Source organism: Bos indicus x Bos taurus, chromosome 7 (assembly GCF_003369695.1).
Source record: "Bos indicus x Bos taurus breed Angus x Brahman F1 hybrid chromosome 7, Bos_hybrid_MaternalHap_v2.0, whole genome shotgun sequence".
NCBI lineage: Eukaryota > Metazoa > Chordata > Mammalia > Artiodactyla > Bovidae > Bos > Bos indicus x Bos taurus.
Genome location: NC_040082.1, coordinates 94194019 through 94218574, shown reverse-complemented (window position 1 = coordinate 94218574; position 24556 = coordinate 94194019). Strand labels below are relative to the sequence as shown.

At 55.7% G+C, this 24556-nt stretch overlaps 1 protein-coding gene across 3 annotated transcripts in view; it reads left to right on the top strand.

Moving 5' to 3' along the window:
- The window catches only part of ARHGEF18 (Rho/Rac guanine nucleotide exchange factor 18), a 101341-nt gene extending 77218 nt beyond the window's left edge, over positions 1-24123 (top strand). For all 3 annotated transcript variants that reach the window (XM_027547620.1, XM_027547619.1, XM_027547621.1), the window contains 19 exons: positions 1611-1749; positions 3536-3648; positions 3807-3947; positions 5610-5860; positions 6575-6700; positions 8682-8799; positions 9634-9882; positions 12543-12619; positions 13937-14115; positions 15095-15186; positions 17448-17630; positions 18738-18827; positions 19124-19248; positions 19887-19943; positions 20041-20088; positions 20207-20677; positions 21042-21360; positions 21981-22097; positions 22183-24123. In XM_027547620.1, coding sequence (XP_027403421.1) covers positions 1611-1749; positions 3536-3648; positions 3807-3947; positions 5610-5860; positions 6575-6700; positions 8682-8799; positions 9634-9882; positions 12543-12619; positions 13937-14115; positions 15095-15186; positions 17448-17630; positions 18738-18827; positions 19124-19248; positions 19887-19943; positions 20041-20088; positions 20207-20677; positions 21042-21360; positions 21981-22097; positions 22183-22337 — 3050 coding nt within the window. In that variant the 3' untranslated portion in view covers positions 22338-24123. The remainder of the gene's footprint in view (positions 1-1610; positions 1750-3535; positions 3649-3806; positions 3948-5609; positions 5861-6574; positions 6701-8681; positions 8800-9633; positions 9883-12542; positions 12620-13936; positions 14116-15094; positions 15187-17447; positions 17631-18737; positions 18828-19123; positions 19249-19886; positions 19944-20040; positions 20089-20206; positions 20678-21041; positions 21361-21980; positions 22098-22182) is intronic.
- The last annotated feature ends 433 nt before the right edge of the window (positions 24124-24556 follow it).

Below are 24556 nucleotides of genomic sequence, written 5' to 3'. Positions count from 1 at the left end.
CCAGCTTCTCACTGTGGTGGCTTCTCTTGTCCTGGAGCACAGGCTCTAGGCACGCACGCTTTGGTAGTTACAGCACATGGGCTCAGTACTTGTGGCTTGCAGGCCCTAGAGCGGTGGCTCAATGGTTGTGTTGCACAGGGTTAGTTGCCCCCATCACATGTGGGATCTTTCCAGACCAGAGATTGAACCCTTGTCCCCTGCATTGGCAGGTGGATTCTTAACCACTGGACTACCAGAGAAGTCCTTCAATACATATTTTTAAATTTAAAAAGGCAAAAATTACATTTGCACTTTTAAAACATTAATTCTAGCATCACATTTTTTAAAAATAATTTGAAATTATTTTAATTTCAAATTTCTCTTGGTCTCTTACTTGTGTTCAACATCCTTTCCGCTCGACATCCAGTCTGTTGCTACATTTCTGGTTTTGTTGTTTTTGTTTTTTATTGTGTGTGTGTGTGTATTGTGTTTGGGGGGTGTGTGTCCAAAATCCAGTATAATCATGACTTCAAGTATAGTTATAATAGATCAGTACTCGCCCATAGATTGTGACCTTAAAGTAACATGCAAGGCACTGCTAGTAACAAGTGTGAAAAAATTATAGATTTGAATCAGGTCATCTTGTGAGTATATCATGGGCTTTCATTTATCAAATATAAGTGGCATTGGGCTTCTTAATTATCAGTGTCCTTATTTATCAAGGTGAAGATAAGATTGCCTAGTTTCACACTTACTGAGAGGATTGAATGAATTCACATATGAGTAGAACACATTCAAGTTTATGATCTGTGGCAGGGTTGGGGGGGATAAGTTGCTATCAACAGTAACATGCCAACTCTGAAATTAACGAGCTGATGAGCACAGACAGCCCTGCTGGGGCCCCTGTTGTGTGTTCGGTTGGTTTCCGATCACCTTCTACTATAGGATCAGAGCCTCAGGTTCTGTTAGCAATTACGAGCATCAGAGACCCAGTGGTCTCCACATCTCAGAATCACCCTGACAGCTGGTCTCAGATTAATTACAATCGCGTGTGTGATGTCGGTACGAGGTCCTTAGTCTGTGATCCTAAGATTCTCTGTGGCGGATATAAGCTGATCCTTACTATCTGCCCCCTCTCCCCACCAAGACAGAAAGGGTCTGGAGTGGGGGAGTTGCCGTTTTGTTGGTGTTTTACCCAAGGAGAAAATCCTATGCGATTTCCACACTGAACGGTCACAGTGGGGACCCACTTCCTGCCCTCCAGACCCACGGCTTCAGCCAATACAGTAAGAGAACCAGCTTGCCATTTCTAGAAGGATTCCCCCCCCTCCCTGCTCCAGGGTATAAAAACAGCACAGAGCAGCCGAGTCTCAGTGCCCAGAGCGTGACCATGGGGAACGGGCATTCCAAGAGCAGCGACAGGGAGGGCGCGCCCCGCAGCTGCCCTGAGCTCTCCTTCTATGGCTCTCTCCCCAGGAAGTGGAGCGAGAGCATCTTCCTGGACAACGAGCTGCTGACCTCCAAGATCCTTTCGGCGCTGCGGCCCCAGTCGGAGCAGGGCCTCCCGACGGGCCACCTGCGCTACCCCGCCCACTTCCTCAGCACCCACTCTGTCTTTGCCTCTGTTGCAGCATCCCTGAAGGAGCACCCGAGGGCCACCCTCCTGTCTGATGGCAGCCCACGCCCGACCAGGAATGTCGGCATGACGGTCTCGCAGAAGGGGGGTCCACAGCCAGCACCCAGCCCAGCGGGAACCGGGACAAGACTCGGGTGAGTGGGTTACCCCCTTTGCCACCAGGAGCTGGCGAAGGGAGGAAGCGGGTAGGTGGGGAGGCTTCCTCAGGGACCCCTCGGACAGCCTCTCCGGAAGGAGACCCTCGGCAGGACCACACCACCAAAAGGCAAGATTCCCATTAACACCTGCCTGGGAGATTCACTTCTCTTCCTTTTTCAAAAACAGTGTGTTCCGCACTGTTATATTTTAAATGGATAACCAACAAAGACCTACGCTATAGCACAGGGAGCTCTGCTCAGTGTCATGTGGCAACCTGGATAGGAGAGGGGTCTGGGGGAGAATGGATACATGTATATGTATGACTGAGTCCCTTCAGTGTTCACCTGAAACCATCATGACATTGTTAATCAGCTATACCCCAATATAAAATAAAAAGTTCAAAAGGGAAGGGAAAAAAAAGGTGTGTTCTGGGGTCCCCAGCCACTTGGAGCCAGTTTGCCTCCCGCTCTTGAAGAACCCTTGGACAGGGCTCCTTTCCGTCCTGCAGACCAGGCAGGAAGCCTGCTGGGGTCGCTGCGGAGTCTGTATCGTATTATTTATGCTTTAGGCTGGTTTTCCTAGGGCTTCCAGGTGGTTCTCGAAGTGCTGCATTCAGCAGCGTTCAAGTAGAAAACCTCATGTTAAAAAAAAATGTCTCTGCATGAGTCGGTAGGACAAGAAGCTGATCTTCTTTTCCCCTAGAAAGGATTCTCCCTTTAATCTGGACTGGGAATGAAGCTGTGTCCACCCTGCTCTGGCTGGAAAGAATTCTGGGGATTCCAGAGGGCACCAGTGGCTAGGAAAGGAAGCATTTAATGAATACACCTGTAGAGTGTACTTGGGTGGCTTCCCTGATGCTCAGATGGTAGAGAATCTGCCTATAATGCAGGAGACTGGAGTTTGATCCCTGGATCGGGAAGATCCCCTGGAGAAGGGAATGGCAACCCACTTCAGCATTCTTGCCTGGAGAATCCCATGGACAGAAGAGCCTGGCAGCTACAGTCCAGGGGGTTTCAAAGAGTTAGACACGGCTGAGTGACTAACGCTTTAACTCACTTTTTCATAGAATGTACTTGAACATTAAATTAGTTTTGGTGGCAGATACAGAGAGCAAACTAATGTTGCCAGTGGGGAGAGGCAAGATAGGGGCAAGGACTTAAGAGGCACAAACTACTACGTACAGAATAGATGAGCTACAGGGATGTATTGTATAGCACAGGAGATATAGCCAATATTTTATAATAACTATAAACGGAATATAAAAGTTGAGTCAAAAAAATTCTGATTCACTATGTTATACACCCATAACTTACGTAATATTGTAGATCAACCATACTCCCTACCCTCCACCAAAAAAAAGTTAGTTTGATGGAAGAGCTCGTCATGTCACATTCACAGGTAGTCTCCTAATTTTCAAAAATGATCTGTGACAAGGACTTCCCTGGTGGTCCAGTGGTTAAGACTGGGCACTTCCATGGCGGGGGGTGCAGGTTCAGTCCTGGTCAGGGAACTAACATCCCACAAACCACGCAGCACAGCCAGAAAAAGAAAGGAAAAAAAAAGGTTTATGACAGAGTTAAGCCTTATATTGACATCCAGAAAGTTCTCAAATAGTATCTAATCAAATCAAGTAACAACCTGGTTTGCTCTTAATCAAATCAAGTAATAACCTGGTTTGCTCTTATAGACTGTGTGTGTGTGTGTATGAGTGTGTGTGTGTGTGTGTGTGCGCGCGCGCGCGCTTAATTCAAGTTCTTTAAAGTTGTTTTTATGTCTCTTTAGACCACTCACAGGAGAGATGGATGAAACTGATACACTGTTTCCGAAGCTCAAGCAGGTGGCGGATGACTCGCTTTTTCTTACATCTTCCAGCACTGAGCCCATCTTTATAGAAGGTACCATCACCGTGATCCTTCCCCGGGTGTCACGTAGGCTCCAGTCTCTGGGAGGCATCGAGACCCACGTGCAGGCATCCAGGGGACAAGGGCGGGGGGTAGCCCCTGAGCCAGCTAGGCCCCAGCCGCCGAGCAGCAGCCTCCTGTCCTTCCCTCAGACCCCTACACTGCCTCGCTGAGAGGCGAGGTCGAAGCGGACACCCACGAGTTCGAGGCTGAGTCCTGGAGCCTCTCTGTGGACCCCGAGTATGTGAAGAAACAGAAGAGGGAGGTGGTGAAAAGGCAGGACGTGCTTTATGGTAAGGAGGCCTGCGCGCCTTCTCTTTCTTCTTTTCTCGTTTTTTTTTTTTAATTGATTCCACTGGGGAGCCGGGGCTCCACTGTCGATCCTTCCTGAGACCACGTGGCACCCTACACTTGCTCCCCTCATCCCAGGGCAACTGGGCCTTCCGGGCCAGGGATGGGGCGGCCGGGCAAGACTTTCTGAGAATCAGTCCCCGGGGAGGGGAATGGCCCAATGCCCAGTCCTTAGTCATCCCCACCTTGCTGGTGACCCCGAGGGAGAAGACCACGCAGGCCCATCCCAGCCGTCCCCAGTCAGATGACCGCAAACAGGCCCAGACAGAGCCGCAATGGGGGCTCTGAAGGCGGGTCTGTCCATCTGAATGTGACCATAACACCGGCTCCCAGGTGGGCACCTCTTCCCAGTAACCATCAGAGAGCTAGCCGTGAGCAGCCACTCTCCTGAGACCGGATATCATGGTCACCATGGAAACCATAGCTCCCAGACACTGCCCAAACCTGGGCTGGTGCTCCCGGCAGGTCCCTCCAGGCCCCCCTCCCTGCAGCTCAGTGGTGACCACTCACCAGTGGACACTCAACTCCTTCCGCGTTTTACACACTCAGCTCCCTGCCAGGGCCAGAGCAAGTCGGGGTGTGGGCAAGGAGGAGAGCCCGGGCCAGCCAGGGGTCCTGCAGACAGGGCCGGTGGGGGCAGCAGTCCACCGCTTCCATCTGGACAGCGCTTCGCCTCGCTGTCTCCACAGCTGGACAAGCACAGAGTCCTTCCAGCCCCATGGCTGGCAGCCCTGGAACGGGCCGATGCTATTAAGCTTTCCCTTAAACTTTTTATTTTAAATTGGAGTATAACTGATTAACGGGCTTTTCTGATGGCTCAGTGGTTAAGAATCTGCCTGCCAAGCAGGAGACGTGGGTGTGATCCCTGGGTTGGAACGATCCCCTGGAGAAGGATATGGCTGACTACCCACTCCAGTATTCTTGCCTGGGAAATCCCATGGACAGAGGAGCAGAGCCTGGCAGGCTACAGTCCATGGGGTCACAAGAGAGACACAGCGTAGTGACTAAACAACAGCAATAGCCAGTGAACAACATGGTGATAGTTTCAGGTGGACAGCATCAGGAATCAGCCGTGCGCATACATGTATCCTCTTGACTTCTGTTTCGTCTCTGACAGCTTCAAGACCTTAAGTTAAACAACAGAAAAACTTCATCACAAAATCTAATCTTTATTTGCTTTTAACATGAATTAAAAATCCTCCCTTGAGCTTCACTTTTCCTATCAGTTACAGTCTGGGGCGAGTCTCTGACACAGCACCAGCGTGTGAGTTTCACATCCCAGGGAGGGATGTCCATCAGAACAGTCTTGTTTCAAGCAGCCTGAAAACGTCTTCAGTTGACATTAGACAGAAAACCCTCCTGTGAAGTTGAGGTCTCGGCATACATCCAGTCCTCCCTTTCCTGGTGTGTGTCCACCTCCTTAAGCTGGGCCCTGGGCAGTGCTGGGCCAGGGAGGACGGGAGGCCTGGCCCCTGGGAGGTCAGACGACTATGATGAGGGCTTCGAGGAAAGCTGAGAGGCCAGACTGGCCCATAGTGAGACGAGGGAGGGCCCAGCCGGGGTGTCGACCTGTGCCGCTAATTCCCACATCCCCGCCCCCTCAGAGCTGATGCAGACGGAGGCCCACCATGTGCGGACGCTCAAGATCATGCTCAAGGTCTACTCCCGGGCCCTGCGGGAGGAGCTGCAATTCAGCCCCAAGGCCGTCAGCCGCCTGTTCCCAGGCGCAGACGACCTGCTGGAGGTGCACAGCCACTTCCTGTGTCGGCTGAAGGAGCGCCGCCTGGAGTCGCTGGAGGAGGGCAGTGCCCACAACTACATCATCCGGAAGATCGGGGACCTCCTGCTTCAGCAGGTGGGTATGGCCAGACCCACCCCCACCCCACTTTGTCCTTCTGTGTTCTGAGAGCCCAGCCCCCGAGGACAGTGGTCCTGGCCTCTCACAGCTGCCCATCTGAGGCAGGGGAGCTCAGAAACAGAGGCCTGAACAGCAAACACGCTTGTCGAGACACCGTCCAGTGTACAGGCTGTGCTTTTGTTTGGCCAGTTGGTTAGCCAGTTTTTACTTTTTTTTTGGTCTTGACACCTGCGTGGTGTTTGAACCACTGCCATGGATGGCAGGGCCATGGACCCCAAACTGACTTTTGAATGGACTTCTGGGCCGAGCCGAGATTGACAGAGGGGACCCAGGACCCCTCATCTGCCCTTGAAGCACCCGGAGCATGCAAGTCACCTAACTAAGGAGAAGACGACCCTTTCATGAAAAGAAGACCCTTTTCACCTCTGATTTTTTTCTGACATTCTCTTGCTTAAATGTATTCTTCCTGGTCGGATTTCGGGGTGTTTTACAAGCACCTGTGACATGCAGAAGTTTTCTCCTTTGCCCTTTCGGTGCCCTGTTAATGAGACACCATGTGCCGAAGCATTTTGTTTGGGGCCAGCAAGCCAGACGAGAGTGAAACCCCAAGTCAGGTCAATCTGTGGTTTAGCAGACTCAGGCGAACGAGGTGAAGACGTTCCCCAGCAGTTTCCATGTTTCTCCTAGTAACAGGTCCACGCCTCTCCTCAGTTTTCAGGTGAAAACGGAGAGAGGATGAAAGAAAAATACAGCGTCTTTTGTAGCGGTCACAACGATGCTGTCAGTCACTACAAGTTGCTGCTGCAGCAAAACAAGAAATTTCAAAACTTGATCAAGGTAAAAAAAAATTATTTCTTTATATTAAAAACGTATTCTCTTTGCAGTAGGTGGGTTTTTTGGTTTGTTCATGGGGAGCGGTTTTGTTTTGTTTATTTTTGTTTTCCCCACAAAACTGTAGGCATTTGGAGAGGTTTATAAAGGACTTGTTACAAAACGGTGATTTTCCAGGTTCTACCTCATTTTTAACCACAGAGTCATTTAGAACAGGGCCATGAAAGGTCTGGAAAATCCCCGGGTGTAAAGCACAGCAGGCGTGGTTTTTGTTTCCACCACAGCAGGGTGGCCCCTGAGATGCCACTCAGTGGGTGACCACCGTCCTTCAGACTGTCGAGGGGACACGAGCGTCCCCTCCGGAGCCACCTCCCCTGCCTCAGATGTTCTAGCAGATACAAGGCCTGCAAGCCTTTGCCCCCTTCTGTCCTCCGGCCGTCTGCTCCCCGCTCGTCCCCATCAGCCCATGGAATGACCCACACCTGTCCTCTGCCTGACAGCATGTGGGTGCTCAGGGCCCAGGAGCCAAGACCCCTGCCTGCCGCGTCCTGGGAGGTGCTCCTGGGCCAAGGCCGTGGGGCGCTGTCAGCGTGTGCCCTGCAGCAGAAGCCCCAAAACAGCTCCATGCCTGCAACCTGTGCCCCAAGTGACACCCAGTAAATAACGGGCTAGAGTGAAGGGCAGAGAGTCATTAAATTTCACTCCATTGTCCCGGCAGCAGACCGATGGGACAGGGAGAGGGTCGTCTAGTGGTCTGAATTCATCTGGTGATGAGCACGGGGCCAGGCCGCCTGACGTCCTGAACCAGAAGCCCCTCGCAGGTGGGGGTTTCCCACGAGACAGAAGGAAACAGAGCCAAGTCTCAGGTCTCTGTCCCATCCCCTCCCATGCTCTTACAAACTGGCTCCTGGGACCTCCCTGGCAGTCCAGTGGTTAAGACTCCACGCTTCCGATACAGGGGGCACAGGTTTGATCCTAGTCAGGGGAATTAAGATCCCACATGCCACCATGGCACAGTCAAAAATACAATGGTTCCTGGCCTTCCTAAAACACAAAGCAGAGCAGTGGGGACAGACAAGCAGAAGGAAGCACAGGAAGCTGCCCCAGCCCCCACCAAGAGGTGCTTCAGGGCTTTCCCTGCCGTCCGGTGGTTAGCACTTGCCACTTCACTGCTGTGGACCTGGATTCAATCCCTGATTGAGGAACTAAGATTCCGCAAGCTGCACAATTCAGCCAAAAAAAGAAAGGATGGCTTCAGATGATCGCCTCTTTGGGCTCTTAGCCAGAAGCATGCACCAGCAGCCACCAGGGAGCTACTGCAGGGACCACAGGCCCAACTGCATCAGAAGGCCTCAACAACCATCAGCAGTGTTAGGGTCTGCACGTGTGCACGTGTGTGTGTGGACAGCTCTCCGGTGATTCCCAAAATCCACACCAGCTAGTTTCTTCCTCATGGCTTTTGCAGAGCCCTGCATTTTACAGCAAGTGAGTCAACCTCTGGCTTCTTGGCCTTTCTGTATATAGCAGGCACTCCTTGCTTTCTTTTTTTAATTTTTTATTTAGTTAGTTATTTTTGGCTGTGCTGGGTCTTCATTGCTGCATGCGGGCTTTCTCTGGTGGCAAGCGGGAGCTACTCTTCATTGCAGTGCATGGGCTTCTCACTGCAGTAGCTTCTTTTTGAGAAGCACAGGCTCTAGGGCGAATGGGCTTTAGTAGTCACAGCATGTGGGCTCAGTTGCTCCTTGGCATGTCGAATCTTCCCGGACCAGGGTTCAAATCGGTGTCCCCTGCATTGCAAGGTGGACTCTCAACTACCGGACCACCAGGGAAGCCCGGTCCCTGCTTTCAAGTGTCTGCTGAAGCAACAAAGAAAAGGTCCCCATGAACTGATAAAGGAAAGGGTCCCCAGCCCCCCGTGTCCCACCGTTAACGATTCGGCAGGAAACAGATGCCCATACGGCATGGCTTTGTCTTCTCTATTTCACAGAGAATCGGCAACTTCTCCATCGTGAGGCGGCTCGGCGTGCAGGAGTGTATCCTCCTGGTCACCCAACGCATCACCAAGTACCCTGTGCTGGTAGAGCGAATTATCCAGAATACAGAAGGTATGCCAGCCCTCCTGCCTTGCCTGTCCACGCTGGGTGGGGAGGAGGGTCTCAGTCTCCCCGCCCCCGTTCTAACAGTGGATTAGACAGTCTGCTCTGCAATCTGTCCTGGATTCAGCCAGGCTCAGCGATCATTAACTGAGCTCCCACCTTGTAGAATCTACCCTCCTGGGGGCTGGGATTTCCAACTTGAGAAACACAGGGTGTTTGGTCTCCCTTGCCTGCACCCCCCCTTCAGTTCCTGCAAAGTCTCAACTAGAGCAGTTGAACTAGTATTGAAGAGTCAGTGGAAGGGTGCAAGCTGTGTTCTGGCTAAGGACCTCCGTGTCACATGCCTGGTGCCATGGAGGGCAGAGAAGATGAGCATGTAGCCCAGCCCAGGGTTCTCAAAGGCCAGGGCAGTACTGACCACACCTCCCTTGTTTTCTCCAGGGGATTTGGGCAGTGGGAGGATGCAGGAGTTCCGCTGCCCTTGGAGTGGGAGGAGCCAGCCCTTGGTGATGGTGGGGGACGGTGGTGGGAGTCTTTTTTGGAGAGCTGGAGGGCAGGGGGAGGCTGGTGACCCAGGGCTGTGCAGGGCCGTTTTAATTGCTTGACTTGCGCCTCAGCTTCTACATTCAACAAACGCTCTGTCTTGGTGTCAGCCAGGCACTGGGCTGTACCTTTACTTAGGAGAAGCGTTTATCTCTCAGGAGACTTGAGCTGGAAGGTGACTCTCGAGGCCGCTCTGAGCCATGGCCTCGGGAGACACCTCCTCGACCCCATAGCCTGCCTGCCTCCATCACGTGTGTGGATGCAGACCAAGGAAAGCGCTAACTCTGCCATGTGTGGTAGCTGGCTCCGAGGACCACAGAGACCTGACCCAGGCCCTGAACCTCATCAAAGACATCATCTCACAAGTGGACGCCAGGGTCAGTGAGTGCGAGAAGGGCCAGCGCCTCAGGGAGATCGCTGGGAAGATGGACCTCAAGTCCTCCAGCAAGCTCAAAAATGGGCTGACCTTCCGCAAGGAGGACATGCTGCAGAGGCAGCTCCACCTGGAGGGCACCCTGTGCTGGAAGACCACCTCTGGGCGCCTGAAAGGTAAAGCCCTGCGCCGGCCGCCTCTGCTGGGCTCCATCATGGCGTGGTCAGCGCCATCTTGGATCAGTGGCACCATCTTGGGTTGGTGAATGTCATCCTGGGTTGGTGGTACCATTTTAGAGTAGTAGGTGCCATCTTGCATTAGTGGCGCCATCTTGTATCAGTGGCACCACCTTGGAGTAGTGGGTGCCATCTTGGAGTGGTGGGTGCCATCTTGGATCGGTGGCACCATCTTGGAGTGGTGGGTGCCATCTTGGATCGGTGGCACCATCTTGGAGTGGTGGGTGCCATCTTGGATCGGTGGCACCATCTTGGAGTGGTGGGTGCCATCTTGGATCGGTGGCACCATCTTGGAGTGGTGGGTGCCATCTTGGAGTGGTGGCTGCCATCTTGGAGTGGTGGGTACCATCTTGGAGTGGGTGCCATCTTGGATCAGTGACACCATCTTGGAGTAGTGGGTGCCATCTTGGATCGGTGGCACCATCTTGGAGTGGTTGGTGCCATCTTGGATCGGTGGCACCATCTTGGAGTGGTGGGTGCCATCTTGGATCGGTGGTACCATCTTGGAGTGGTGGGTGCCATCTTGGATTGGTGGCTGCCATCTTGGAGTGGTGGGTGCCATCTTGGAGTGGTGGGTGCCATCTTGGATCAGTGACACCATCTTGGAGTACTGGGTGCCATCTTGGATCAGTGGCACCATCTTGGAGTGGTGGGTGCCATCTTGGATCGGTGGCACCATCTTGGAGTGGTGGGTGCCATCTTGGATCGGTGGCACCATCTTGGAGTGGTGGGTGCCATCTTGGAGTAGTGGGTGCCATCTTGGATCGGTGGCACCATCTTGGAGTAGTGGGTGCCATCTTGGATCGGTGGCACCATCTTGGAGTGGTGGGTGCCATCTTGGATTGGTGGCTGCCATCTTGGAGTGGTGGGTGCCATCTTGGATTGGTGGCTGCCATCTTGGAGTGGTGGGTGCCATCTTGGAGTAGTGGGTGCCATCTTGGATCGGTGGCACCATCTTGGAGTAGTGGGTGCCATCTTGGATCGGTGGCACCATCTTGGAGTGGTGGGTGCCATCTTGGATCGGTGGCACCATCTTGGAGTGGTGGGTGCCATCTTGGATCGGTGGCTGCCATCTTGGAGTGGTGGGTGCCATCTTGGATTGGTGGCTGCCATCTTGGAGTGGTGGGTGCCATCTTGGAGTGGTGGGTGCCATCTTGGATCAGTGACACCATCTTGGAGTACTGGGTGCCATCTTGGATCAGTGGCACCATCTTGGAGTGGTTGGTGCCATCTTGGATCGGTGGCACCATCTTGGAGTAGTGGGTGCCATCTTGGATCGGTGGCACCATCTTGGAGTGGTGGGTGCCATCTTGGATTGGTGGCACCATCTTGGAGTGATGGGTGCCATCTTGGATCAGTGTTACCACCTCGGAGTGGTGGGTGTAATGTTCGAGTGGTGGACGCTATCTTGGATCAGTGGCACCATTTTGGAGTGGTGGGTACCAGCTGACACAGAGCCAGCACTTCATGGCTAAAGGATGGTTATATAGCAAGTCGGGAGGAGTAGAGAATCAGAGCAGGAGCAAGCTGGAGGTGGCTGCAGGGGTGCCCTCTGTCTCCAGTGATGGAGGTGGTATGGTGCACACAGCAAGGGCCACCAGGTGAAGAGGGCGCAGCGAGTCACCGACTCCTGAGCAGAAACCCAGCATATCATGACTCCCTGACTCAGCAGAGGCCTCAGAGTTCTAAACAACAGTAACAGGCCCCAGTGGGGGTAGAGAATGCGACGTGGGTGTCACCCCTGCTGCTTGGGGCGAGCTCCAAGCCTCCTTTCGAGATCTGCTGTGCCGTTCCAAACCAGAGCTCAGGGCTCATCCTTGAGTGTCCTGTCCGTTCCATGAGCCTCTGGAAACACCCATCGCCTGTCCTTTGGCCTCAGCATCTTTAAAGATCTCTGGGGAAGTGTCACAGGTGGCCAGATGACAGAAAGTGTCTGTTCTCCATGTAAGCAGGTGAGCAGCGAGAAGATACGGTTTACAACTGAGACCCACTATGTGCCCAGCACCAAGGCAGGTGGCCGAGGCCCTACCCCGTGGGGCTCCAGCCGGTGGACAGAGAGAAGTAAACAGGAAAACAGTGAAAAGCTCAGTACGTGCTTCAGAGGAACCCCGCAGGCTTCAGTGCAGGAGAATTCCATAAGGGGAGGGTATCTAACTGGGGTGGGGTATCCTGAGCAAGCTCCCTGAGGAGGCGGTGTTTTCATTTCCCACAGCGCTAGTGCTGCTGTTAGAAACACAGCTTAGGATTCGCACCCCTGTGTACCAGCTCTGCCTGGCGGTCACCTCACGATGTCTCCACAGGGACAGGGCTCCAAGCCTGCCACCACCAGGAAGCTCTGGCGCCTGGGGACGAGAGTATATCCGTGGCAGGAGGCAGGATGCGAGGGTCCAGGGGTTCGCTGTTAAATGTTGAAACCAGGAGAGGGGAGGGGAGGGATCAAGTCGAAGCTGGGACACCCCCCGACACTGGGCTGCTGCAGAAGCATCATGGCACCGACTTAGCACCACAGGGCCGAGGCCACCTGGGCTTCCGTCTGCCTGGCAGGATCCACATGGCCACGGGGACCCTGAAAGACATCTCCTTTCATGCTCTCCCTTTAGACGTCCTCGCAGTCCTGTTGACAGATGTGCTGCTGCTGCTCCAAGAAAAGGATCAGAAATACGTCTTTGCATCCGTGGTACGTGTCCTGTCCCTTCGCTACTCAAAACCTGCCCACATGGAGGCAGCTGAGGGGCAGGAGCAACCAGGGGGCTACCTCAGTGCTGGGGCAGGGGGGTGGCCTGAGAGCATGGTGGCTAGAGAAGCACACCCATATGTTACCCTGTCGTCCCAGGCCCTCCCAGGGCCAGAAGGTGCCAGCAAGGCAGGAGTAGACTTTGCCAAAACCAAGGTCCCGTGCAGTGGCTTGAGGGGGCCTCAGGGTCATGCCAAGGCTGCCCGGTCACCCCTGAGGATGCGGCTCAGGCAGCCGCCATCCTGTGAGCTGTGGCTGCGTTGGCCCCATGGCCCACTGGTCCTAGAACAGCCACATTGCAGGAGCTCCCCGCTGGGGAGGACTCGGAGTCAGTCTGGGGTCCATCCACCCCACCTGGCCCTCGTCTACCAGGGAGTTGGCCTCTTCCCCCTCTCACCTGGGTGACCCATGAATACCCACTGCTGAGTCCCCCTGGAGAGGATGAGGGACTTTGTCACTCAACTCTGGAGTCTCATCCCTTTCCCAGAGACTTAAACTGGCTTCTCAAGAAGTTTCCAGAAGTAGGTTGCGCTGTCACGCCCATGACCCCAGCAAGCGTCATGCGTGCTGGGTGTTCACTCCCACGAGGGCGACACCATGTCTGCTGCTCCCCAAGTGCCCCACCTGGCCACCCTCTGTGTGTGCCTGGATCCTGATCATCACCTCTGCTCAGAAAGACCCCAGTCCTGTTGGGTCAGGGCCACCCCCCTCAGCCCTCACTTCAACTTAGTCACCCCTTTAACAACTCTGTCTCCATATACCATCATGTTTTCTGAGGTTAGGACCACGGCATATGGATTTAGCTAGGGTCAGTGGCGGCTAGAGACCAGTTCAGCCCATAACAACCAGTTACAAGCGTGCCTTTTACTGGTCGGTCAGAGCACTGCCTCTTGGGGGATGCCCAGAGATTGGGAATACTGCTTGGCTCTGATTGTTTGGGACACAGGTTTGGGAGGAAGATGTGTTTGTTACCATAGACCACCAGCTGTTATATTGCTGAGTTTTGTACAGCATTCATGCATTAGCGATCATAAAACATCTTTTAAGCACATTGAACAGACACATGAAAAATGATGTGAGGATATCATCACCATAGTGCCTTTTTCCCCCTAGATGGAAAAACCTTTCTCCCTTGAATTGGAGGATAAGCGGGGTGCACGCCCCCACCCCCGTCCCCTTCCCCTCCAGCTCGCGGTTCCACAGCTGTGGGGCAGCAGCAGGTACAGGGTCACCCTCCCTGTTCCCCTCCCACCTGTGCAGGACTCCAAGCGCCCCGTCATCTCGCTGCAAAAGCTCATCGTGAGGGAGGTAGCCAACGAGGAGAAAGCCATGTTTCTGATCAGTGCCTCCCTGCATGGGCCCGAGATGTACGAGATCTATACCAGCTCGAAGGAAGACAGGAACACCTGGATGGCCCACATCCGGAGGGCCGTGGAGAGGTGAGGGGCCCGGCAGGCCTTCCCACCCCCCATGGCTGCACCCTCGGCTCTGTTGTTGTTGCTCAGTCACTCAGTCCTGTACGACTCTTTGCAACCCCCTGGACTGCAGCCCACCAGGCTCCTCTGTCTGTGGGATTTCCCAGGCAAGGATACTGGAGTGGGTTGCCATTTCCTTCTCCAGGGGATCGTCCCGACCCAGGGATCGAACCCCCATCTCCTGCATTGGCAGGCGGGTTCTTTACCACTGAGCCACCAGGGAAGCCCTTGGCTTCGGCAGCTGGCAAGTTGGCAGATGCCTAGAAGTGCCCGTGAGGTGCTGGGCTCGCAGGCAGGCGGGAGACCCCTGTGCTTTTCCCCTCCCTCTCCTTCCACCTCGGTGCTCTGTCCCTCCCCTCATCTGAGGGCAGACAGACAGCCCCATTGGGCTCCTTCCGACATGACTAACTGCATGTCTCTGGGACAGGGATGCAGGGTTGGCAGCTCTAATCTTCTGTATTGGTGGGCTGTCTCCCTCCCACAAAGGGGGCTGTTCTTCCCCCTCCAGCCACAGACCCCAGCCCTGTGGCTCCGTGTGATGCCTGGCTTATGGTCCTCAGATGGGGCCGGGGGTCTGGCCCCCATGCCCAGCCTGCTGCCTCTCTTTATACCCAGGAGCTTCCCTTAGTCTGCTCAGCCTGCCCTCAGTGCTCAGCTTCAGCTCTGCTGGGCTGGCAGCCTCCCATGCCTGGGAGGCCCCAGGGAATGAATTGCCCCAAATAGTGTCCAGGTATTTAAAACGTGTGGCCGATGGTTTCCCAACACTTGGAGACTGGATGCACGCTGATGGCTGTGTCTCCCCCTCAAGGTTGGCCACTAACAAGCTACATCTCTCAGCACATCAGAGATGCTTTTTGCAGTGGCTTCTCCAGGTGGACCTCTGCCAGCTCAGAGGCAGCCAGTCCCTGGAGTGCACTCACCCATCCGTCCCCTCTCCCTACAGCTGCCCAGACGAAGAGGAAGGGCCCTTCAGCGAGGCCGAAGAGGAAAAGAAGGTGGTCGAGACGCGTGCTGTGAGGCTGAGGGACTTCCAAGGTGAGAGGGGAGGGAATCAGTCCGACCTCCACACCCATGACCCAGCCCTCACCTGGTGACACGGCCCCGGGAGCCCTCCTGGGCCCAGTGGTGGCCCTTCCCTTCTGTCCCATGAGGGCTGGCCATGGAGCAGATCACTGCCCACACATCCAGGGCTTGAACTGTGGGATGGCCCTTGCCCTGGGGTAGTGATCTTCCAGGAAGCGTATAGGAAAGGGATTGGGGGGCTCTAGGGTTCCTCCTGGGGTCTTCGCTCAGGAAGGGACTCGACGTGGTATCCCACGTCAAGTGCGTCAGACCCTCCAGGTCCCTGTGAGAGCTGGGACCCCCACGGCCTCCTCCTAAAGTTGAGTGGATTCAGGCCATCCTGGTTTTGCAACCAGCCACACCGGCTTCCTCTTCCATCTGGATATTTTTTTAACTACGTTATCGAACTGTATTCCACATACCACACAGGTCACCCATTCACAACATGCCATGCAGTGGCTTTAGTCTATACCAAAAGGTGGTGCAACCGTCCCGACAGTTTCAGGCTGTTTTCATCACCCCAAAAAGAAACCCCATCCCCATTAGCCATCACTCCCACTCTTTCTCCACCCCTAGACCCTGGGAACCTCTGTCCTACTGTCTGTCTGGGAATTTAGCTATTCCACACATCTCTTATCAATGGGGACATTTGTCCCTTTGTGACGGGTCTGTCTCACTGCATGATGTTTTCAAGGTTCATCCGTGCAACAGACTCTTTTCTTTTTTAAAGCTGAATAATATTCCATCTTATCGTTGGACCACATCATGCTTATTTTCCTCCCCAGTTTTCACAGCTTCCTGTGCAGTTTCAGCGAGGTCATTGCCAAAAATAAGTCCAAGTACTTTGTGATCTCAGTCAATTTCCCTCTTCTCCCGTTCTTATCGTGATCTTTATATTCAACTTAGATAACATGGAAGCAGTAAGCACCTAAAATTAGGTAGTGTGTATTTTATTTCTCTGTGTGAGGAGAGGTGCACATTGGAGGGTATTCAGGAATAAAATTATTCAAAGGAAAGGGGAAATCCCCTTGACCCCAAAAGTATCATGCTAACATACTGCTCATTTCACCCCCTCCTCACTCTTGTATTCCTGCCAAAGGGTAATTAATAAAGTACAGGCCTTGCCCAGACACATCTCCACAGACACCTCAGAGTCATCCAGGAATGTCTCATTGTCACCCATTCCTGACGAGTTGTGGTGAATTAGAAATCGGTATCTTCTTCACTGAACTCTTCTTTCCCATCTTGGACCGAAAGCCAATCTCATCCTTCACACTGGAAGGTCAGGGACCCTCCCATCAAAGCTAGGATCGAGACAGGGCCCCCCCCTACCATCACCACCATTAGTATCTCCACCCTGGACTTTCCAGCCAGGGTAATAATGGGAAGACTCTGAAGTAAGAGATCACAGTTGCGGAAATTCCCTTGTGATCCAGTGGTTAGGACTCCACACTTTCACTGCCAAAGGCACAGGTTCAATCCCTGGTCGGGGAACTAAGCTTCCACAAGCCATTCTCCACAGCCAAAAAGAAAATGGAAAAAAAAATCACAATTGGAAGGGAGGTGGCAGAATTATTTTTTGCAGGTGACAGGATTATCTGCCTAGGAAATCTGATAGAATCAACTGGAAAACTATTGGAAATGTTAAGAGAACTAAATAATTTAGCTAAATAGGATGTGTGTATATATATATATATACACACACTAGCAGTCATGTGAGAAAGTCTAGTAAAATAAGTCATAGTCACAGCAGCAAAAAAGCTATAGGGACTTCCCTGGTGGTTCAGTGGTTAAGACTCCACACTTCCATTGCAGGGGACTCGGGTTGATATCCTTGGTCAGGGAACTAAGATCCCACATGCTGTGAAATGTGGCCAGAAATAAAAATTTTAAAAGTATAAAACCCAGAGACTTGTAAGAAGGCTTTCAAGATTAGAAAACTAAGTCTTTAAAGGCTCTCGGTTTGTCCCAAACTAATAAATTTAGTCTGCTATGGCCCTGCCCCACACTCCCACCATATTTGATCTTTTTATAATTGAGGGAAGCAAGCAGGAGGCAGGGCCACACCCTTGCCTGCCTCTCGGGAATTCTGGATGAAGGGAGTGGTCCAGGACAGGATGAGGGTCAGTGGGAACGCCGGAGGCCCTCCTGGCCCAGCGAGGCATCATGACAGCCGGTTCCTCGGGGAAACCACCCCAGAGGAGGCTTACCACCACCTCACGGCCACCTTGCAGAGCGACTGAACAGGAAAGACCAGCAGATTGCACAGAGCCTGAGCGAGAAGCAGCAGATCTACCTGGAGATGGCAGAGATGAGCGGGCTCGAGGACCTCGCCCTGTCTCGGCTTCTCTTCCGGGGAGGGGACCCCCCCGAGAACCTGCAGGGCGAGCTGATTCTCAAGTCAGCCATGAGTGAGAGTGAGTAGCCACGAGCCCACCCCTGCAGCCCAGCCCCATCGTTCCTGGGGCCTCCCAGGGGACCCCAGGCCGGGCACACAGCCCTGTGTGGCCTACCAGCCACCCCATCCCCGTGTGCTTCTGCCCGCTTCTGTTAGAGCTGGAAGGTCCCTGGACCAGTTGGGTGCCAGCCCCTCGATGCAGACTCCAAGCACCATCTCACATTCACTCAATAAACATTCCCAGTGCCTGCCGAGCTCCAGGCCCCATGCTGGGCAGGGGGGATCTCAAATTGACTGAGATGGTTCCTCTTTCTGATAAGTGGATCACTGATGCTCTCCCCAGAAAAAGACACACATACAAGTTTGATGGGTCATTTTAGGGGCTCCTGGTCCCCGTAGCTGAAGGGTGCTGGCCGATAAGCGGCCTGCTTCCCAGAGCCATCAGGGTCCTTGTGGAGCCCCTAGCATCTTCCACATGGCTGCTGAGTCCTGTGCCAGGCCAGGGGCTTTGCTGGGCAGGATGGCCAGTGCTTATCCAATCTGACAGCACAGCCAGGGCTGCTCTTCCATCAACCAGCAAGACAGACAGGGTCCTGCCCTCCAGAACTTTCCATCAGAGTGAAGGGAAAAGGCGGGAAGGGTCCCATGTGGACTCAGTCTTGCTCTCTCCAGCCAAGCCACCGTCTCCGATGTCTGTAGTCACCACTGTTCCTGGGCCCTGAAACTCCCTCGTGTCTGGTGCCTCAGCCTAGAACATTCTCCCCACCCCCTCACCTGGCCAAAGTTTGTGTCCTCAAGCACCTTGTGTGACCACCCCTGCCCCCTCCCCTCGAGGCCACCTCCTGTGTCTCCTGCCCATCTGTGTGACCATCAGCACACAGGTAGTGGCCATGCTGAGTTCCCTCCCAGGCCCAGGGCCCCCCACCTCCCACCCCATGGTCCCCTGAGATCCCACCTCTCCTGTAGATTGGCATGTCCTAGGCGCAGCACCTGTGCAGGGGGTGCCCAGGATAGTGGGTAACCGACACCCTTTGAGGCCTCTGCCTGGGTCCCTGAATTTGGCTCTGAATGCCCAGGGTGGAGCCAGAGGGTGACTCAGCTCCCCTCCATCCCCTTCCTTCCACAGTCGAAGACATCCAGAGTTTCATCTGCAGGCGGCTGGGCAACGCCTACTGCCAGGCAGAAGACGGGGGCAGCGCAGGCAGCCCAGGCAAGGGTAAATGGTGCTGCCACCTACTGGGGACCCCGGAGCTCGGCAACCATGGGAGGGCGTGCCTTTCCACAGCATCTGGGCATTTGCTCTTCAGCATCTCTCTGCTGCTTCCCTCAACCTTCTGTAAACACCAGGGTCAGGTTTCTGGAACTTCCCGGGTTTTGTCAGTCATGTTCTGACAGCAGCACCCAAGCCAGTTTCTGCAGCCCAGGTTCCCTACCCAGCCAGGGGATGAGGTGGGGCGGGGAGCAGGGCAGGTGGGACCCGAGGCATCTCACGCACCTGGCTTGGGGTTTCAGACGGCAGTCTTCAGAAGAACATGTGCAGCAGTGACCTCAGCCCCCGAGACTGGCAGGGCCTGGTGAGCAGCCTGGACTCGAGGCCTGGAGACACCCAGGGGGCCCCCGAGGAAGCCTCAAAGGTGGTACGTTGCCTCCTTGGGATGTGCCTGAGCTCAGTACAGAGTCAGCCCATATCCCTATAATTATCCTCTGAGGCCGAACAGCCTGTGTTTGGTTTGTCTGGTTTTTCCCTCTTGGGGCAAATAGCAGCCAGTGCTACCCCACTCGGCAGTGACTAATCGTTAATGTGCAAAAGGACATGCAGGTTCCTCCTGCAGTCCCAAGGAAGGGCGGGGTGGGAGGCGCACAGGAAGGAGGCAGGGGAGGGGACCTGCTCAGGGCAGTGGCCTCATCAGTAGGTGAGAGGTACTAGGCAGGGACCACCAGCTGGCAGTCTACACAGGTGTCCACCTTCCACGGATGTGACGTCACTGGCTGTTCCTCTCTTTAGCTCCTAAGGCCCACCCTTGCCAAGCACTGGGCTCAGAGTCCCAGCTCTGGGCTCCTCAGAGCCTCGCACATGGGCCCACACCCCTGCACACTCCTACCTCCCAGGAACCACCCTTCGCCCTTAATTCTCCAGACACCAAGGCTGGCACAAGTCAGATGAGCAGAGGGGGGGCCGGTCCCATGCTAAGGGGATGTCTCATCAATAGTAAGTGGGTCCCACTCAAGTCAGATTGGCCTGTAAAGGCTCTATGTGTTGATGCTGTCTCCCCAGGCAGAGTCACCAGGTGCAGACCCCGGCCCCCACCCACCTGCGGTCCTGGAGTTGGAGGTAAGTGAAGGTTTGTGTGTCCACGTCCCCACACCTACTCCCTGGGACCCAGCGGGGCTTCCTGCAGCGCCCAGTGGCCCTGTCCCTCTCTCCACAGCTCGTCCAGCGGATCCAGACGCTGTCCCAGCTGCTCCTCAGCCTCCAGGTACGGGGCCTTTGGGGAGCGCAGCGGGCCACATGTGCCCTCCTCCTTCAGGTTAAGGCTGGGGGCTGGAGGATGGCCTGGCTCTTCCTAAAGCCGGCCCTCCCCTCCCCTCCCCCAGGTGGTCATCGCCCAGCAGGACAGCTACGTGGAAATTCAGAAAGCAGCCATCCAGGAGCGCGAGAAGCAGTTCCGGCTGCAGTCAACACGCGGGAACCTGCTGCTGGAACAGGAGCGGCAGCGCAACTTTGAGAAGCAGCGAGAGGAGCTGGCAGGCGTGCAGAAGCTGCAGGGCCAGCTGCGGCTGGAGCAGCAACGCTGGGAGCGCGAGCGGGAGCAGCAGCGCCGGGAGCTGGACCAGGCCTCGGCGCGGCTGCAGCAGCGTGAGAGTGAGTTGCTGCGGCTGCAGGAGCGGCTGAACCAGGAGCGCGAGGAGCTGGAGCGCCAGCGCCAGGCCTACCAGCATGACCTGGAGCGGCTGCGCGAGGCCCAGCGCGCCGTGGAGCGGGAGCGCGAGCGCCTAGAGGTGCTGCGCCGGCTCAAGAAGCAGAACACAGCGCCTGGGGCGCTGCCGCCGGAGGCACTGGCGGAGGTGAGCACCGGCCTAATGGTGCCTGTGCCTGAGAGCCTGAGTGTGCACATGCGTGGGTGGGTACGTGCCTGTGTTTTCGGGACAAGGGAGGAATGTTGACTCCATCAGGCCTACACCAGACTCTATGCCCAGATGGGACCCTCCGAACTAAGAGGCTTCGGTTAAGCCATGCCGGGCCCGGGAGGTGGGCAGGCACGCCAGCTCCATCCAACCTCCAAAACCCCACCTCCACCCTGGAGCCTGCAAAGTGTGGGGGCTGGTGCATGGCACCGTGCTGATCCGCAGGGCGCTGCCCCTCCTCAGTACCCCAAGAAGGGCTTCCAGCAGGAACAGTGTTGGGATGTGTCTTCTGTGGCTTTTTCAGACCCAGCCTCTAAGCCACACTCCCAGCTTCAATGGGAATGGGCTGGATGGATCCATGACCCTGACCAAAGCACCAGGGCCCCGACCCACCTCGCTGGTGTCCAGTGCGGGGTCCGAGTACGCCGAGCGCCCCGAGGTGGCCCGCAGGGACAGCGCCCCGGCCAAGAGCGAAGTGCCCATCCAGCTGCTGAGTGCCACCAACCAGATCCAGAGGCAGGCAGCTGTGCAGCAGCAGATTCCCACCAAGTTGGCAGCCTCCACCAAGGGCGGAAAGGACAAGGGAGGCAAGAACCGGGGCTCCCAGCGCTGGGACAGCTCGGGTGAGTTGGGACTTCCTGGCACCCCCCCTTCCCTCCCCTCACCTGGTGCCCTCCTGGCTCCTTACCTCTGGACAAGACACCGACAGGAAACCCCAGCTGGTGATGGAGCTGAGGCCTGCGCCACACACACAACCACCTACCCACCCCCAGAGACTTCAGAACTCAGTTCCTGTTCCCACCTTGGCCCTCAAAACTGGGATCAGACACAAGGGAGCACCTTGGTGATTCAGAAACGGGCCTCGGAAACCCCCGTGCAGAGGGGGAAAGTGTGCCAGTGACTGACACTGCTTACTCCCCACTGAGTCCTTGCCCCAGAGCCAGTGTTCCCCAGTAAGAAGGCCCTGGGGCCCTCCTGGGGAACAGGGCCCTGGTCCCAGGACCCCAGGCTGCAGCATCACAGAGCCTCTTGTCTGAAGATTGAACGAGTCCAGGGGCCCCCCCTCGTTCGCCAGGGGTGTCTGCTCTGGGTTTTGTCAGTGAATTCGGGGCCTGTTGTCTGAGCGGCGTCCCTCCCTGGGAACCGGCACTGGAGAAAGTGTGGGCGAGGAGTGGGGCGAGGTCCAGGTGCTCTGGCACTGGCAGCGAGACTGCAGACCCCAGTATCTTCCACCCTCTTTCAGCCTCATTTGACCTGAGGCAGCCGCTGCTTCTCAACAAGCTCATGGGCAAAGAAGAGAACACCTCTCGGAACCGCCGCTCTCTGAGTCCCGTCCTGCCCAGCTCCACGCCCCACCAAGGTGAGCGAGCCGGCCCAGCCCCCTACCCCCTGGCACCCACAGTGCCTGGCTGATGCGGACACCCACCACCCCGTCTCTCTTCCAGACCCCAGCCTTCCAGCCCCGACCCCGGGCCCAGCCGATGTCCCCACCGAGTCCCTCCCCCTCAAGACCTGGGGGCCATCCTTTCCACCCGGGGCCCCGTCCTCCACACCAGTCAACAAGGAAGAAACCGGCAAGGAAGACGTCATCTTCTTCTAGGGGGCATGGCTCGGGGTGCAGACCCCTCCCTGCACCGCCCACTCTTCATGCTCTGTGGCCCCACCCCACCCCCAGCCCACCCTCTCCCCTTCCCACACAGGCCTCCTCTGACATCTGCCAGGACGGGGCAGGCAGAGCTGGCCTGCTGTCTTGAGGCTGCTCGCTCTGAAGGATTAGCAGTGGTGCCTGGGCAACTTTGTAAACCTTTTTGTTAACGTGAAAAGGAAAGTTTGTAATGGAAGGCTGAAGCAAAGCTAACCCACTGGAGCTGCCATCTGCCATCATAGCACCCCATTCCAGCAGAGGAGAGTCCCACTCTGGGCTATCTTTCCAAGGTAGTGACCAGAGCCACCAGGAGACCCTGCAGCAAGCCACAATGGCACCAGAAGGGGCCTGATGGGGTTGGCTCTGTCCACAGAATCAGGCCGAAATGACTTCTAAAGCAGAGACACGAGTGGGTTTGTGGTGAACTTCTAGGCCAGGATGCGACCCCACCCAGGGGTGGCACACAGTTCACCCAGGACAGAGGGCCACAGGGCAGGCAGGGTGGCTGAAGGGGTTGGCCCATGGCATGCAGGTATGTCCTGCAGGTTCGGAATTTCATCCTGAAAGGGGCTGACCGGGAGGGGACAGACCACCGCTCATTTTAATCTGGTGGAGGTTTTTAAAACCCACTCTTGTCGAAGTTGGTGCTTTCCCAAAGCGCCTCCCAGACTCAATGCCTGGGAAGCCAAACCCAGGGCTTCCACCAGGGCTGGCGCATGCCTGAGGGTCCCAGCCCTGGATGGAGAGTCCTCCTTCCCCATGAGGTGGCCCCCAGCTGGCATCTCCAGTGGATGGGCAGATACTGAGGTGACACAGAGCAGTGGGAGCAGAACTTGGAAGGGACCAGTGTGGCCTGGGCAGTCACTGTTGGCAGCGAGTGCACAGATAGCCGCCTCACAGGCACCTCACGTCCAGTGAGCTGTCGCAGGTTGTCATCAGTCCCCGAGAGGAGGGCGAGGACCACTGGTCCAGCCTCGTGGTGCAGCCGCAGTTGTTGGGGTGGTGTCGCGCGTGACAGTGGGCACACCCACATTCCAGCTCTGACCAAGTGCAGGCTCAGGGCCAGGGAGCATTCCAGCCTTTTCCTGCACCCCAGACGCCCCTGCAGAACCCAGTATCCCGCCAAGCATTGGTGGGAAGGCAGGGTCTGGGGTGGAGCAGGAGCTTGGGCACCATGGCCCACAGTGACAAGGAACTGACCGCAGTCCTGGAGTGCTCCAGAGGAGCAGCGGCCCCTCCCCGGGACACGTCCGGCCACCCACGCCACGTCTGTAACCACTGTGTTTGGTCCTGAGACGCATCGGAGCACTTTAGAAAAGCTGACTTTACATTCCTGTCCTGTCGTGAAGAGGACATTCCTGGGCCCCGTGCCCCCACCCACAGGATCCTCTCACCCACCCAGGGGATTCCTGCAGGGATAAGTTCAACGCCACGTGGTGGGAATCGGCCACAGAGGCTTCCAGGTGGTGCCTGCAGCGGGGCAGCACCATGGGCCCGTCCCACCAGGACCCCGAGGCCACTCCCAGGTACAGCCCAGTCTCGTTTGTAAAGTTAGGAGTTGAGCAAACATTCCTACTTCGGTGGGGTCTGTGCACATCTTCGTTAATTGTGACCATGACCTTAGTCAACCCAACGATCATTTTTTACGATGATAGCAGCATCTCCTCACTGGGGGTTATGTCTGAACTGCTCTAGAACTTAAGACCTGACTCTTGCAATAAACGTGTCTAGGGGGAGCGGACCGGAGTCACTTTCTTTGGGGTTTTGTTCTAGGACAACCTGCCCAAACTTCAGTGCTGCAGTCTGCGTGGCGGGGGGGCAGCAGCACTCAGACCCTCTGTTTTGCTAGGACCCTGGGGAGCCCTGGACACCAGGCCCAAGGCCTGCTTGATGACCAGACTGTGATTCTCCACTTCTCCTGGCGGGGAGTGTAGGGAGGCAGGGACATGTCCCAGGCCAGTAACAGCCCTCACCCCCAGTCCCACTTGGCATCAGCTCCGACGAGTGACGGGATAGACCGCACAGACAACCCAGGCCAGGCAGCCTGCTCTGGATTCCACCTGGACAGTCAAGGCTGGAGGCAGTGGCAGTGCTGAGGTGGCCCCCCAGCGCATGGGTCCCCACCCATTTAGGCTGCCCCCCGCACCATGGTCCTGGGATGTCAGCCTCCTCGA